At 37.9% G+C, this 15961-nt stretch overlaps 1 protein-coding gene across 3 annotated transcripts; it reads left to right on the top strand.

The window, feature by feature from the left end:
- The first annotated feature begins 4349 nt into the window (after positions 1-4349).
- On the top strand, positions 4350-14966 carry LOC126810250 (uncharacterized). Of its 3 annotated transcripts, none has more exons than XM_050535264.1 (7): positions 4350-4489; positions 5528-5589; positions 6880-7203; positions 8406-8717; positions 9856-9984; positions 11796-11874; positions 12984-14966. In XM_050535264.1, exons 2-7 carry the CDS (start codon positions 5532-5534, stop codon positions 13438-13440), a joined length of 1359 nt encoding a protein of 452 aa, XP_050391221.1. In that variant the 5' UTR covers positions 4350-4489; positions 5528-5531; the 3' UTR covers positions 13441-14966. The 3 variants fall into 3 exon arrangements, with proteins under 3 accessions (XP_050391221.1, XP_050391220.1, XP_050391218.1); XM_050535263.2 differs by having other exon boundaries at positions 4365-4547; XM_050535261.2 differs by lacking the exon at positions 4350-4489 and adding an exon at positions 4658-5032.
- The last annotated feature ends 995 nt before the right edge of the window (positions 14967-15961 follow it).

Below are 15961 nucleotides of genomic sequence, written 5' to 3'. Positions count from 1 at the left end.
TAATAAGTAAATAAATTGGGACATGAAAATCATGTCGGATGTCACAGCAATCCGGAGTGATCAGACATCGGATGAGACAGAGTCCACTGTATAATTAGTGTTCATTATTACAGATATAATATTCTAAAATCATGTTGATAATATTACCTTCGACGACGTTATGGCAATTATATTTGTACCATATAATCCCATAGGATATGCAAGAGTCAATCTCCATTTCGTCCAATATTCTACAAATAGAATATGCAAAGCCAGACCATCCATGCATCTATAATGATTAAGAGATTTAAACTCTTAACTAATCATTTATTTACTATTTATAAGAGTACATTTTGTCAAGTTTATCATTTCGTATTCGACCTTCATCTGCGTATACGATTAAATTTTGTCAAGAGTATTATGTCTAATTCAACCTTTACCTGCATAATGGAAAAACCCCGTAGTAAGCGTACTCGTGTAGAATTAACCGTAAAATCAAAAGTAGAACTTATGAAAAAGAGTGACCCTAGAAGCCAAAGACAATTGACCGAAGAATTTGGAACTGGTAAGGACCATGTACAGACTATTTTCAAAAGAAAGGCAGACATTCTTGTTGGATACGAAAGAAAAAAAGAGACAGCGACAGGAAACGTCTCCGTGTTTGCTCGCCGATGGAAGAATTAAACACTCTGATGTGGTCGTGGTTTCAGCGTGTGGGTGGAAAAGGTGCCAATGTTCTGATCTATGCTTCGCGAAAAAGCTTCGCCATTCGCCAGAGAACTAAACATTCCTGAATCTGATTTTAAAGCATCAAATGGATTTAGAGAAAGGCACATTTCATTTTTAAAGATATGCGGTGAAAGTGGTAGCGTAGATGACGAACGTTGTGAAATAATGGACCGATAGGGTACCTGACAGTGTCATTGGTTACCAGACCCAGGATATCTACAGCATGGATGAGACACGAGTGAATTATCGCGGCCTCCCCGATAAAACGCTCTCTGTTCGTGGTGAAACTTGTTCTGGTGTCAAAAGATCAAAATACAGACTTACTGTTATGCTTTGTGTCAACATGTTGGGAGAATTTGAAAAGGTGCTTCAGAAATTTGATTTCTTGTAGGTCGGTTAAGTGGAGACCCAATAAAAAGCACGGATGACATGATTTTAATCGAAAACTGAAGATAAATAAAAGAAACGTTTTGCTATTCATGAACAATGCACCGGGCCACCTGGATATGAAACTATCAAATGTCAAGATCGTGTATAAAACCCAGTACACCCAGCCCTATGAAAGAGTCCCAAGAAGTAACGAATTCATCAATTTAGTGTCCATCACTTTAACTTGAAACATAAACACATGCAACATATAAAACTATTACATACGTATTCTACAATTGTCACTGCACTGTATATACCTTAATGTCCTTCTAACAAGCACAACTTTTTAATTATAGGTCTTGAATATCCAACAATTACTTTTTTGAAAATTCAATAAGAACCCGCGAAAGAGGCCACATACCACAGGCTATATTATTATGAAAATCACCAACTTTAAAATTCCGTGTACATTAGTTAGCCCAATAGGAGCAGGGCAGTGGGTCGTTAAACCCCATTCCATTCCATTTCATTCCATTTTCAACATGTCCCGTGTTTGATACCGTTGTTGGCCGAAAATGATCATCGAGGTTCTGTACCGGCGTAGCTACCCCTTATCAGTGTTGCAGGGCGGAAACTACTTGGATATACTTATATGAGATACGGCTTATTCGGATATCAAGTGAGTAAATAAGATTATATCTACTACTTGTTATATCCGTACCCTATGAAATGAAATGAAATGGGATTTAACGTCGTACTGTTCTACTCCTAACCTGGGCTAATGAAGACGGTCATACGCCATGTGAGTGTGCTATGAGGGATATTTTGCTTGGGCAGCGGCGCTACGGCCTACTCTTATATCGAATTCCAACTGCCAAGGGATCTTTTACATTCACGCCAATGTGTATACGGAACCTCGGTTTCTCGTCCCATCCGAACGACTAGACAGATGTCCTTGTCAGGCCCTCCGTCCTGCATCACTGACAAGGGGAAACCACGCCTGAAAATCTGGATGAACTTTCTTGGCCAATGCAGGGATCGAACCCGTACCCTATGGATCTTGTAATAAGAACTAGAAATAAATAAAATGGTGAATAACGTTCTACTCGTCTGCACCGACTGCGCTAATGAAGACGGACATATACGCCATGTAGTGGTGGGCTACGGGGGCTACGGCCTACTCTTACATCAAATTCCAATTGTCACTTTTCTTTTATGTGCACACCCACGTACACGGAACCTCTTTTTGTCCCATCCGAACGACTACACCCCCTGTACAAGACACAATTAACGTTGTATAATTAGTACACGAGTTGTGTACTCCATGGTTACGGGTTCAATATTGTAATTAACAAAGAAATACATAGCATAAAAACGATGAGGCGTAAGCCGGCGTAAACGATTGCCGTTCCATTTGAACTGTTCACGTATTCCACACGACATAATTGATAAGAAATTACAATATTTGTTTCAAAAATTGAAAATAAATCACTTTATATATGAAAAATGGTTCTAAAAGCACATATTAGAACCATTTTTGTCTAATTGGAGGTTCAAATAGATAGAGCCATGCACCCTTTAACATCGTAATGTTTTGCTCTGACTGTGTCTGTTGAGGTTAAATAAAATTTCATGAAAGAAAAAAACAACAACAAAAAAACCCCAAGCAGTCAAAGACCATTTAAAACAGTTTGAATAACTGTTATTTATGCAGAAAGAAGAATTAAGTACACTTATAATACATTTGTCAGGCTGAGGCGTTTTTATTACTAAGCGAACAATTTTAAAAGATAAATGTACAAACATCCAAATTATCAGGTGAGGAATTTGTGTTTCTTAGTAAGTTTACCTTTACATGTTTTCAAATTTATGTCGCCTATGGCTTTTTTATTGCTTTTTCTTTTATTTGCGTTCACGTGGGCATAACATAACTCAGCTGTTAATACTAGTTATTACTGATTCAAAAACATGCTATTATGCTTTGTCAAAACGTATCTTTTTAATTTTAAATCAGTATTCATCATATCTTGAGCAGATTGTTATTAGAAAAAAATGCTGAACAATAACGGAGAAAAAGGTTAGTGTGGTTCAGATCCATGTACAATTGGCATGCCAATGTGTACACAAGATATCGAGTTTCCATCCTATCCGATCGACTATACAACTCTCTTTATCAGGCCTTCCGTTCTGCACCACATACAAGGGGAAACCGCGCCAGAACCCGAGACCTCCAGGTCAGCTCTTCACTGAGGCACTTTGGCTCCCCCAATTAAATGAATGCTATTAATTTTGAGTAATATTCAAAATAACCGTTGAGCTCAAAAACTCCCAAAAAATGAATAATAACAAACAATAAGCATATTATATAATAGTTTGTGTGCCGGTTTAGAAGTCATGATTCTTATAGTAATGGATACAATGAACTGGTCATTATCTTGAACTGTCATTTCTCAATGCCATATAAGTAAAACCACTTTTACGAAACTATTTTCGGACATCAACATATTTATCATAAATCCAAGAACCCTTGAATTCCTTTTGAGTGAGCTACAACCTTCATCGCTGAGCCACAGTGACGTACATGGGTCATGGTACAAGCTCTATATGGACAAGAGTTCTATCGGGGTTTTCTGAGGAACAAATATCAAGAATCTTGGGCAGTGATCCAGTGCCTTGCCGAGCCACAGTGGAGCGTTTTAGTAATGGGACAAGCTCTAAATGGAAATTGTAATTAGGGTATTTATTGTAGATCCGAGAACTGCATCGTGATTTTCCGACATGGTCCCCCCTCCCTTGTCAGTGGTGCAGCGGGACTGATTACCTGACAAGGTCATCTGTCTGGTCCTTGGGATAGGACGAAAAACCGAGGTCACGTGTATACATTGGCATGCACGTAAAAGATCCCTTGGCAGTTGGAATTCAATATGAGACTGGACCATAGTGTCGTTGCCCGGGAAAAATTTACGTCACAGCACACTGCATGGAGATTGCCCGTCTTCATCAGCCCAGTCTGATCAGAACAGTAGGACGTTAAAGCCCATTACATTTCATTTTCATTTTCAATTTAGATATACGAATTCATGACCCGTAGTTATCAAGCCCTCGCCTTACTCACTGAGTCACGGTGGCTCTCATTCCACAGTGGATAAGCTCTATATAATATTTTATTTTACTCGACCTATTTAAATTCGATAGAGTATATCACGCGTAGTTAACGTGTATAGTGTGTATTTGTACACCAGGAAGTATAATTACAAAACGGATAGAATAGGCGAGGGGTCACTTAATTAGATGATATATTCATATTACACACAAATATAACCAGCTAAACATTGCATACTCATAGCTGTCCCATATAGATATAAATTACAAGTCAGTTGAATAGAGGACAACGTTTAATACATTCTAACAGGTGGGTATATGAATAATTGGAACGTATTGAGATGAAATTATCAATATAATAACATTAGGTAAGTTATGACAATTATATTCACGTGTTCTTAAAATAACTATGATTTACTATAGTTAATTTACTCGCTAGCCTGAAGGTCGCGTGTTCGATCCCTGAATTGGCCGAAAAAGTTCATCTGGAATTTCCGACGTGGTTTCCCCTTGTTAGTTGTGCAGGACAGAGAGCCTGACAAGGACAACTGTTTAGTCCTTCGGATGATATAAAAACCGAGGCCCCGTGTACACATTGGCGTGCAAGTATATAGATCCTTTGACAGTTGTAATTCGATATAAGAGTAAGCCAAAGTGCCGCTGCCCAAGCAAAATGTCCCGTCTTCATTAGCCCAGTCAGAGATGAACAGTGGGACAATAAACCCCATTTCATTTAATTTCATTTTTACAGTTGTGGGGCCGGGTGGGCGTGAATACACTGCCGTCTCTAGAAGGTTGGATATATGAATGAAAGGGTCGTATTGAGTTTAAATTGTCAATACAATAACATTAGGTAGGTTATGGTGTTCGTATTTACTCATCTGCAAACATGTTCTAAAAATAACTATAATGTGACATGTTTACTGGGGGGGTTTAAAATAGCGGCGTGAAGTTTAGACATATGAATGAATTGGTCGCATTCAATTGAACTTGTCAATGTGATAAGTTATGACGTTCGCTTTATCTTAAGATATCTATATTACACTATATAGTTAATGTGACATAATCATTTGTATGTGTGGGTGGTGTCATGAATTAAAATTTATTGCACTTGACATGAAATGTTTAACATTTTAATTTTCTACACTAACAGAGATAATGAAGACGGGCATACGAAATACAGCGTGTGGTATGGGGGACATTTTGCCTGGACATTTTGCTGCCTCCTTTTCGTGCAAGCCAACAGACACACTCGATTTTCGCCCCATCCGTATGTTGTTCAATTTCGGGCATCCTAGACTCGTCTAAAACGAGTTAAAGTATAGTTTCTTTCTGATTCTATTTGCAGGGAGATGGTCAGACAGTATCACGCATTAACAACTGTAATATGCATTTGTATCACACTGACTGGTAATTCAAAATTGCATTTTATTAAATTTCAGTGCTGTGTTTTTGTATATGAAATCTTCATACTTAAAGATACATTATGAGCTAGCAGTTTAAAAAATTGATAATGTAAAGGGTATTTGATGAAAATTTCAGTCAAATTACATTTTATTAAATTTCAGTGATGTGTTTTGTATATGAAATCTTCATACTTAAAGATACATTATGAGCTAGCAGTTTAAAAAAAATGATAATGTAAAGGGTATTTGATGAAAATTTCAGTCAAATTGACTCACTCTGAACCGAGAATTTGGCGATTGAATTTTCGGCCTAGCCTCGATCATCATTACTAAAGTCGGTACTATAAAAACATAGTCACGATTATCCATTTCATGATTTAATCATGAATGAAAGGTGAGCAGCAAATCGGATCCTAATCCGGTAAATATCGCAGACTAACGATGACATCGATAGTTGATTATTGTCTGGATAAGTTAAATAATGTCTGATTAATAATTTAGATAACATTTCATGCCTAATCCGGTAAATATCGCAGACTAACGATGACATCGATAGTTGATTATTGTCTGGATAAGTTAAATAATGTCTGATTAATAATTTAGATAATATTTCATGCCTAAAGAAAAGGCCTGCAATAGCCAGATTTAGCTTGTATAATATTGGCGTGCACGTAAAAGATCCCTTGGCAGTTGAAATTCGATATAAGGGAAAACTTCCCTCATAGCATACTGTATGGCGTATTTCCGTCTTCATTAGCCAAGTTTAGGAGCAGAACAGTAGGACGTTAAACCCCATTTCATTTCATTTCTTGCATAATATATGTTTAATATGTCCGTGAATGAAATATAGATTTAATAAATGTGTCTATATTTTTAAATATAAAAATTAAATTCAGTAAAAATGTAAGCTGGGTGAATATTACAATTTAATTCAGTTAAATATTATTGATAATTGGACGAATTTAAAACAAATTGATTCTGATTTGGCTTTAAAGACAAGAACATTGATGCCGTCATATCCCCCCCCCCCCCCCCCAATAAAAGCAAAAGTAGAATAAATATCAAAATTAAATTCAGTTATATGTTATTGACAATTTGATTAAAAAAAAATATACTGATTTGGCTTTAAAACCAAGAAGATTGACGACGTCATATCCTTCCAGCAATAAAGTAAAAGTAGAATAAGTAAATTTAAATCTATTTTGTAAACAATTAATATCTAAACTAGGCAGTGAGTAATCAATTACAAATTAAAGAAAACTGAGATCGTAACAAATGTAATTCTGTTTTGTAGGAGGTCTTGTTCACTACCAGTGTTATTCCACAAAATGTCCAAAAGCAGAGATTAAATGTGGACCAGATTATCATATAGCTTTAACAGAAATACGATATGGATTTAAAAATAAATCGTGTAATAGTCCGACGCAGTGTGATGCGACATGTTGTAATTATGAATCAGGGGACTGTTTAACAAGCTATGAAGACGATAAGTTGAATTTGGCATATGACCACTGTCAGCTCTATGATAAATGTCAAATAGACATCGAACGAATAACAGCTGAGGAATGTGGGAGAGGCTGGTCATCATTCACAAAGATTGAATATGAATGTATTGCTGGTAAGTGCTTTGAACACCCATGTTTTGTCCCCGCCTTTCGAGGAAAGCAGGGGACTATTAAAATGGGTTCGCCCGTCTGTCTGTCTGTCCGCCACCCGTTTTGGGACACAATAATTCTCATTCTTATTGAGCTAGAATGTTCAAACTTGGTGAGGGTGTTGATTCGGTCAATACCTTGATGACGTTCGAAGATGAGCATTTTCTACTTAGGGTAAGCAGAGATAAGCAATTTGATTGCTTGATGCTTTGGGACACGATGACTTTAGTTCTAATTAAGTGATAGTTATGAAACTTGGTGTACAGTTTCATAACATCACTACCTTGACTAATGAAACTTAGTGTATAGTTTGATTGCTCGATATTTTTGAAAAAAAATGTGCAATTATTTAATAGTTTTCATCTATTTATTTTGGGATTTCGGCGGGAAATATCATCCTCACTGTTACCTTGTTTGATTTGATATCACAATTACGGGTACTTAAATTAAGCGGATTTTGCATGGAGTGAATGTGGGTTAAACGATCTACTTTTCAGCACCAACCGTGCCAATGAAAATTGGCATATAATATGCAATATGCTGTGAATAACATTATGTTACCAGATAACAGGCGTATAATCAATGAATTGTTGCTTGTGCGTTCATTCGAATGGCTCTGATATACAAAGCTCCGATACCCAAAGCCAAAGCTCTGATACCCAAAGGGGGTGGATGGCTGAATGGTTAGTGTGTGCGATCTGTATCATACGGTGTGTCATTGAGTCAACTGGCGTGGTTTCGATTCCCCGGTTGTACGTAACAAGGAGTTGGATAGCCTCTCCAACCTCGTGGGTTTTCTCCGAAACGACCGAGTTTGTGTCGAGTGGACGTTAAACCCAATTACTCCCCTTTCTCTCTCTCTCTCTCTCTCTCTCTCTCTCTCTCTCTGTGATACCCAAAGCCCTATTTTAAAAGCCACGTTTTATACCGTATGTTTGCAATATTAAAAACTATTTCCTCATCTTCACCAATTCTGTCGAATACACTTGTTTGTGGTTGGAAGGAATGCATCGGTGGTGCATTTACGCGATCTTGAAACATTTATTTACATAGGTTACCGCCTTGATGTGATGTACATTGTACAAAATGATATTTGCAATCATCAATTTATAAAAGTGAAAAGGTTTTCTTTGCAATTCGGTATAGATTTGTAATTTTATTTCAGATTCTGATATACAGATGGACCTAGTAGAAGGTAATAAATCCAGTATACTGTACAACATGGCTCATAGTAATTTGGCAGATGTTGTTTGTAGGGTGACATCAAACAGTGACGTCAAAATAAAAATTCAACAACTTAGCCTACAAGCACCATCGAACAGTGAACGGAAACTGACCATTGTCAATTCGACAGAGACTGTGGTGGCTTACGATGAGACATATAAGTTCTACAAAGAACTTGGTAAACATGGCACTCCTATCACAGTTACTATTAGAGATTTGGATAAATCTGATATCATCTGGATTAGTTTTGAAGGTACTGTATATTATCTACCAGGTCCAGTAGGACATTGTGTAGTATGATCACACTGGATATACAAAAGAACACCAAATATATCCTAACGTCTTCAATTATCCCCTTGTGTGATCGTCCAATATTATATCCATGCCTGTAAGAGAAAACATGTATGTGCGAGAAGGGGGAGTGTCCGGACATCATATTTTGTAAAGATCGCCCGAAATTAATCACATCAGAAGCAATTGGAGCTCAAGAAAGCTCATCAAATTTCATTTACAATTGGAGCACAAGAAAGCGCATTAAATTTTATTTACAATTATGAATATGTTTTAAAGTCAATAAGTTGTATCTGTTTGTCACTGGGTGGGTGGGGGGGCGCGAATGATTAGCACGCGCGCGCTGTATCATAAGGCCTCACATTGTGTCAACTGTATGTGACAAGGAGTAGGATTGCCTGTCCAACCTCGTGGGTTTTCTCCGGATCCTCCGGTTACCTCCCACTGCTCAAGACCCCTACGCGCAAGTGAAATAATGAAATAAAAGTAGACCTAAATGACTTAGTTTGTGTCGAGTGGACGTTAACCCCCCTCTCTCTCTCTCTCTCTCTCTCTCTCTCTCTCTCTCTCTGTTTGTCTTTAGCAAACTGTGCGTCACGGTGGTTAAGTGTGTAAGACGATGGCTCGATCCCTCCATTGACTGAGAAAGTTCATCTTGATTTTCCGGCGTGGGTTCCCCTTGTCAGTGGTGCAGGACGGAGGGCCTGACGTACAAGGACAGCGGTCTAGTGGTTCGGATGGGACAAAAACCCGTGGTCCCGTGTACACATTGGCGTGCACGTAAAAGATTCCTTAGCAGTTGGAATTCGATATAAGAGTAGGCCATAGTGCCGCTGTCCGGGCGAAATTTCCCTCATAGCACAGTGTATGGCGTATGCACGTCTTCACTAACCCATTCAGAGTAGGACATTAAACCCCATCTCATTTCTTTTCAAATGATTGCAGGGCAACAGTTCCCCTTACCTAGTTTGATTCACTGAGAAATTTGTTTTACTAAAAATAGATCAATGTGAAATAAGATAATTATAGCAATCAATAAACGATGTGCACAAAATAATGAAATCGCTGATCATTGTTGTAACCAGTCCTCCATATTGCAGGTGTCGATGTATACATAAATTGTGAAAAATTGCCGAGCCGTGTCGGTGATCAGAATGGTGCTAATACCGAGAAGAGTTCTCCCGATAAGCAATCTCCCAATGAGCAACCCCCCGATGAGCAACCTCCCGGTAAGTTATTCACAACAATAACTTAAAAATGCAACCTCCCGGTAAGTTATTCACAACAATAACTTAAAAATGCATTATGTAAAATTTAGATAAAGAGTTGGCCGTTTTGTAGGTGTTCAAAATCAGGGTGGGGGGGGGGTCAAGGAATTGTTGATGGAGGGGGTCCGCCAGGAAATTTGACCGTTGGCAGTTCATGATGCCATCATCATCTCCAAATTACGTAGGCATACATACACACGGAGCTTTTTAAAGGGAGAAATCCAACATCCCGCTTGACGTCAATTAAAAGGATCACATTGTGATTCAATATTATTGATGCACAGCATTAATTGTGGTAGCACATGTGTCTATATCATTAACTCACGCTTTGAATGCCCGTCCCATCTCACAATTTGATGATAAAGGGTAAAGCAAACGACCGTGGCACTGTTCTCATAAAAATGCTTTCTTACAAAACAAAAATGTTATGTAGATGATCAGAGGGTGGGGGCCTCCCCCACCCACTATGGATCCAACCCTGCAAATCTATTTACATCTCGACCATCCAATGATTCAGAGAGTTGATTATGTGAATAAAGGGCTAAACCCTTTACATAAAATTTCATGCCAGAAAACCTGCAATAGACAGGTCCAGCTATTACATATTGCATCTTTAAGATAAATTGGACTGCAAAAACAAGTCGGTACAGTTCACGATGCATCTTGTGGCGTGGCGTGTGTGTGTGACCGAGAGAGTTTGTGGGTGTGTTAGTTCATACACAATCTCACCAAAAGTCTTAATTATTATTGGTATGTGGCTTTCGACCGTTTTGTTGCTTGCTGATCCAAATAACCTGTAAATGTAATCGAACATCTAATACCATATCTTAGTTGACATGTGTTTAATGTCATCGAACATCTAATACCCTACCTCAGCTGACATCTTGTATGTAAAAATGAATTAAGTGAGGGTTAATGACACGTCAGCTCCAGCCGGGCTCTTGTCTTGTATGCAAAAGTCATCTCATCTCAGACGACATGTTGGGTGTAGAAGTCATTTAGTATGTTATACCTTATCTCAGCCGACATGCAGCCTAGAATTGTGAGTTACGACCAGAGTTAGCGCTGGTTCTGTTTACATCTCGTAAGCATGGCGAAATCTGGAATTGGCCTGATTATTTAGATCTAACTGTTGTGTGTAACCGCCATTGAGTAATATTATACCTTATTTCATCTAAAACGGTGTGTCTAAACTGACACGCTGTATATAATCTGTGTATAAATCTCGACCGCCTTGCGTTACGTCATCTCGACTGACGTGCTGTGTGTACACGTCATTGAGTATATGTGTGTAAATGTAATCTCGGCCGTCTTGTTACGTCCTCTCGACTAACATGCTGTGTGTAAACGTCATTGAGTATATTTGTGTAACGGTAATCTCGGTCGTCTTATTACGTTTTTAAAAATCTTGTAGGTAATCTCGAACGTCTTGTTACGTTTGTAAAAATAAATCTTGTAGGTAACCTCGATCGTCTTGTTGCGTTTTAAAAATAAATCTTGTAAGTAACCTCGGTCGTCTTCTTACGTTTTAAAAATAAATCTTGTAAGTAACCTCGGTCGTCTTCTTACGTTTTAAAAATAAATCTTGTAGGTAACCTCGGTCGTCTTGTTACGTTTTAAAAATAAATCTTGTAGGTAACCTCGGTCGTCTTTTTACGATTTAAAAATAAACCGTGTAGGTAACCTCGGTCGTCTTGTTTACTTTTAAAAATAAATCTTGTCACTAATTAAATACCCCGATTAAATTTCCTGTCTATATTCTCTCTTCACAGTGTGGATTTATATCATCGTCGGTATAGTTGGTTTATTGTTGGTTGTTATCATCATAGTAGTTATCTATTTCCTGCACAAGTAAGTTTATATAATTTCTTTAAAGCGAGCCTTTTTAAATATTTCCCTAACCTCAACAAGTATTATTTTCTCTATCTATATCACATACATATGTAAGTTATGTATATATGTGACACACAAGAAAGTTTTTTTTATATCTTTTTAACCCACAAGAAAGGTTTATTTTTCAATCTATTTAACCCACAATTAAGTCGGTGTCTATCTTTTAATTGGATTTCATTTGTGAAATGAAATGGGGTTTAACGTCCTACTGTTCTGCTCATGCTGGGCTAATAAAAACGTGCATACGCCATACACTGTGCTATGAGAAACATTTTGCCCGGACATTGGCGCTACGACGTACTCTTACATTCAATGGCCAAGGGATCTTTTACGTACACATGACCTCTGTTACCGTCCCATTCAAGCGACTACACCACTGACAAGTGGAAACCACATTTATTGTTGCTCTTAGTGTTTAACGTCCGCTTCCACCGACGCTGATATCGCAGACAGATCTTATTTTTCATTTGTATTATCTTAGCGCACGCGCAGGGGTCTTTACTGTGGGAGGAAACCTGAATACACGGAGTAAACCAACGAGGTTGAGAAGGCGACCCTATCTCCAAACCACATCCGCTCACACCATTGATTGAAACCACAACCGCAAGCCAGAGGTGACCGGCCATCTAGATCACTAGGCCATCCCAACACCGGGAATAATATCATATGTAATCAACTTGACGTGATAATTTACAACTTACAAAAGGTTTACTTGTTTTCTTTTGTATTTAATAAAATCCATTGTTGTGTCTTTGACATACCTCACTGACTCCTATCATCGCTGGTCATTTCTTTTGCTACTTTTGTTTCGGAGGATTCACGAAGCATACCCCATCCCTCCCAACCAAAACAAATCCAAAAACAATTGCCTTTCGCAAACCAATTCCACAATAAATTACTAGTACATGGTCATTATCATTAAAATTATTCACATAATGTTGTTATCATCCTGTAGCCTACAACTCCAAATATTTAACACAGTCCCCAGATTAAAAACTAACCCGATTTGGAGTGTATTTGGCTAGTCGCCTTAATATAATGTGTTTCTGTTTATGGAATTATTCCAGGCGGTCAAAGAAGAAGACTTCTATAGCAGCGAGACTTGATACAACCAGTAACAATTACACCTACTCTGAAATTCCCTTAACAGGTACACCCGAGCTGAATACAGCTGATTCCAGTGTACACTACAGAGTTCCCGATCAAACTGTGGAATATAAATACACGGAGCCAGCGCCAATTACACACAGCGAATTAAACGTAGCTGCTTCTGATACCCACCCAGAACTTTCAGATGATTATGACCATCTGGGTGAATTAAGAAAGGGTGGTCAACCCATAAACACCACTCATTATCATCATTTACCCATGAACAAAGGGTATCCAGCAAGTAACGATGATTATAATCATCTGGGTGCTCTCAAGGTAGATAACTCTACCGTCGATGATACGTATAACCACCTTGGTGGTGTGAGTAAGGACAAACTTGATGATGATGATTTGTACAATCATTTAAAGAAATGAACGCCTTTAGATGCAAAATACTCAAATAAACATTAAAATGCGTTGATATCAAATATATGTTTTTACTACTTGTATTATCTATAACCGAGACCAATTGGTCATTAAGCTAGTAGAACGCTAGATCGGAGACGGTCCTGCACATATGACGTCAAATGTAGATTGGTCCAGGGTTAGTGCTAGATCTGTTTAGATATCGATACTTTGCCTAACCCTTACCCTAAACCTAACCCACAATCCGCATATGACGTCATATGTGCTAAAATTTGCAGGACCGTCTCCGATCTAGCGTTCTCCAATGAGCTATTTTGAAGTCTCAAAGAGTCACATCTCATAGATATATCTATTTTTTAAGTTTGATATTGGATTCATATTTGAACAAAAATATGTTATCAATAACTGTCATGACAATAAGTTGCTCGACGTGTCTATAATGTTAAATGTACCATAATGTAATCATACATCAACAATTTTGTAATGTTATCTTGCTGAAGAGCAGGCTTTCTCATTCTAAGAACTAAAAAAATATATTATTAAATTCGTCAATCTGATTAAAACACAGATCCTAATGCGTTTCGTTTTTATAGTTCAAAATTTCGTTTTACTTGTCTTTACTACATTAGGAAGTGTTGTTATCATTGACGTGTTCTGAATGGTGTGAGAGATTAGCCAATGACACGGTCTGTTACTGCGAGCATTAGGCGTAATCCACTAGTAACATCAATGCTGATTGGTTAATTACATGTCTGACGTCATAGGGTCAAAAGCCGTTCGTATGACCTCTGACTCGACCTTTCGCTACAACCGGTCAGATCTTCATGTAGTGTAGGTCATCGAAAGTATAAAAAAAACGAATCGAAATATAGATCTGTATTGTAATCCGATTGTAAATTAGTTAAATATAATATAATCATCAAACTTAGTGTACCACCAGTACGTTCCCGTGTACCGTGATTTTTCATATTCCTAAAGCATCCATCTTATTTATCAAATTGTGCATATGATTGATTCTAGTATTGATCTCATTACTCGATAAAGGCGGAACCTTTATTCGATAAATTTGGTTTTGAAATGAAATGGGGTTTAACGTTCTACTTTCATGCTTCGACTGGGCTAATGAAAACGGACATACGCCATACAGTGTGTTATGAGTGAAATTTTGCACCGACTGACAAGGGGAAGCCACACCAGTGATTCCCAGGCTAGCGAGCCAACGTCTGACTCACTTAGCCAGTAACTAGTATGTATGTAGTTTAATCATACTGTTAATATCAATTGTACGGAGATGGACAGTTCTTACAAGTATACACAAGATGATATTTTCCTGAATGACATGACGTAAAATCAAACAATATTATGGTTCCAATTTGCACATTTTTTTAAACAAATAAAGTAGCATAACGTATAGTTACATTGCTTGTAAAGTGTGTGTTAGTAAGGAAACGTAATAAAATGTTATTAATGTCTTCCAATATTTAGATATTACAATTGTCAAATATTTCCTGTTTAAAATTTGATTTTCAGATTCATTGAAGTTGTTATTGTTCTCTTTACGTTTTGTCATTCCAATGTATACACGGGACCTCGGATTTTCGTCTCATCCGAAGGACTAGACAGCTGTCCTTGTCAGGCCCTCCGTCCTGCATCACTGACAAGGGGAAAACACGCCGGAAAATCTGGATGAACTATCTCGGCAAATGCAGGGATCGAACACCCGACCTCCAGGCTAGCGAGCCAGCGTCTTACCCACTTAGCCACGTGATCCCATGGGTCCATATGGACCCCAGTTATAATTCAAGTTTTTACGTACAGATATATTTGAATTAAAAGGCAGTGGTTTGGTTTTTATTTGTATTCATATTTGACATCTGAAAAACAACTAAATTTTTATCCAAAAACATTTTAGTGGCATATGGAAAAGATTTAATAATTCTCACCAAATTGCTACTTAGTGTACTATGTGATAAAGAGGTTAAATGGGAATTCATGCTTGATATAAAAACCATTCAATATTTAGAATTCATCAGTTAATTTCTGGTATTTGTAACTTGCAGATGCTAAATGAGAGAATACTCAGACATGTGCAATATGGTATCAGGCAGCAAACACATTAGCAAAATCTCTACTGCGTGTTATAAGTTGGACCCCTTGTTCCCTTCAAGCGTTGGACCTGATTCGCATGTAACATAAGTCTGCATGTGGGAAGCATATGAATACCGATCTCTTTGCTACGTGTAAAATGTATAGGAGACAAAGTCACTAAATTTCAGAGAACAGTGCCTAGTAGTTATTACAAAACACTATAAAACATGTGCACGGGGTTCACGGAGACCCCACATGAACCGACAAGGGTTAACGTCCTACTTTTCTGCACCAACTGGAAAAATGAAGACGGGCATGCACCATACAGTATACTATGATGGAAATGTTGTCGGCACTACCGCTTATTCTTATTTCAAATTCCAACTGTCAAGGAATTGTTTCGTGCATTCCAGTGTGTACGCGGTACCTCGATTTTTTTTTT

This window comes from Patella vulgata, chromosome 2 (assembly GCF_932274485.2).
Source record: "Patella vulgata chromosome 2, xgPatVulg1.2, whole genome shotgun sequence".
NCBI lineage: Eukaryota > Metazoa > Mollusca > Gastropoda > Patellidae > Patella > Patella vulgata.
The sequence above is the reverse complement of the archived record's forward strand: the minus strand, read 5'-3'. Positions and strand labels throughout refer to the sequence as shown.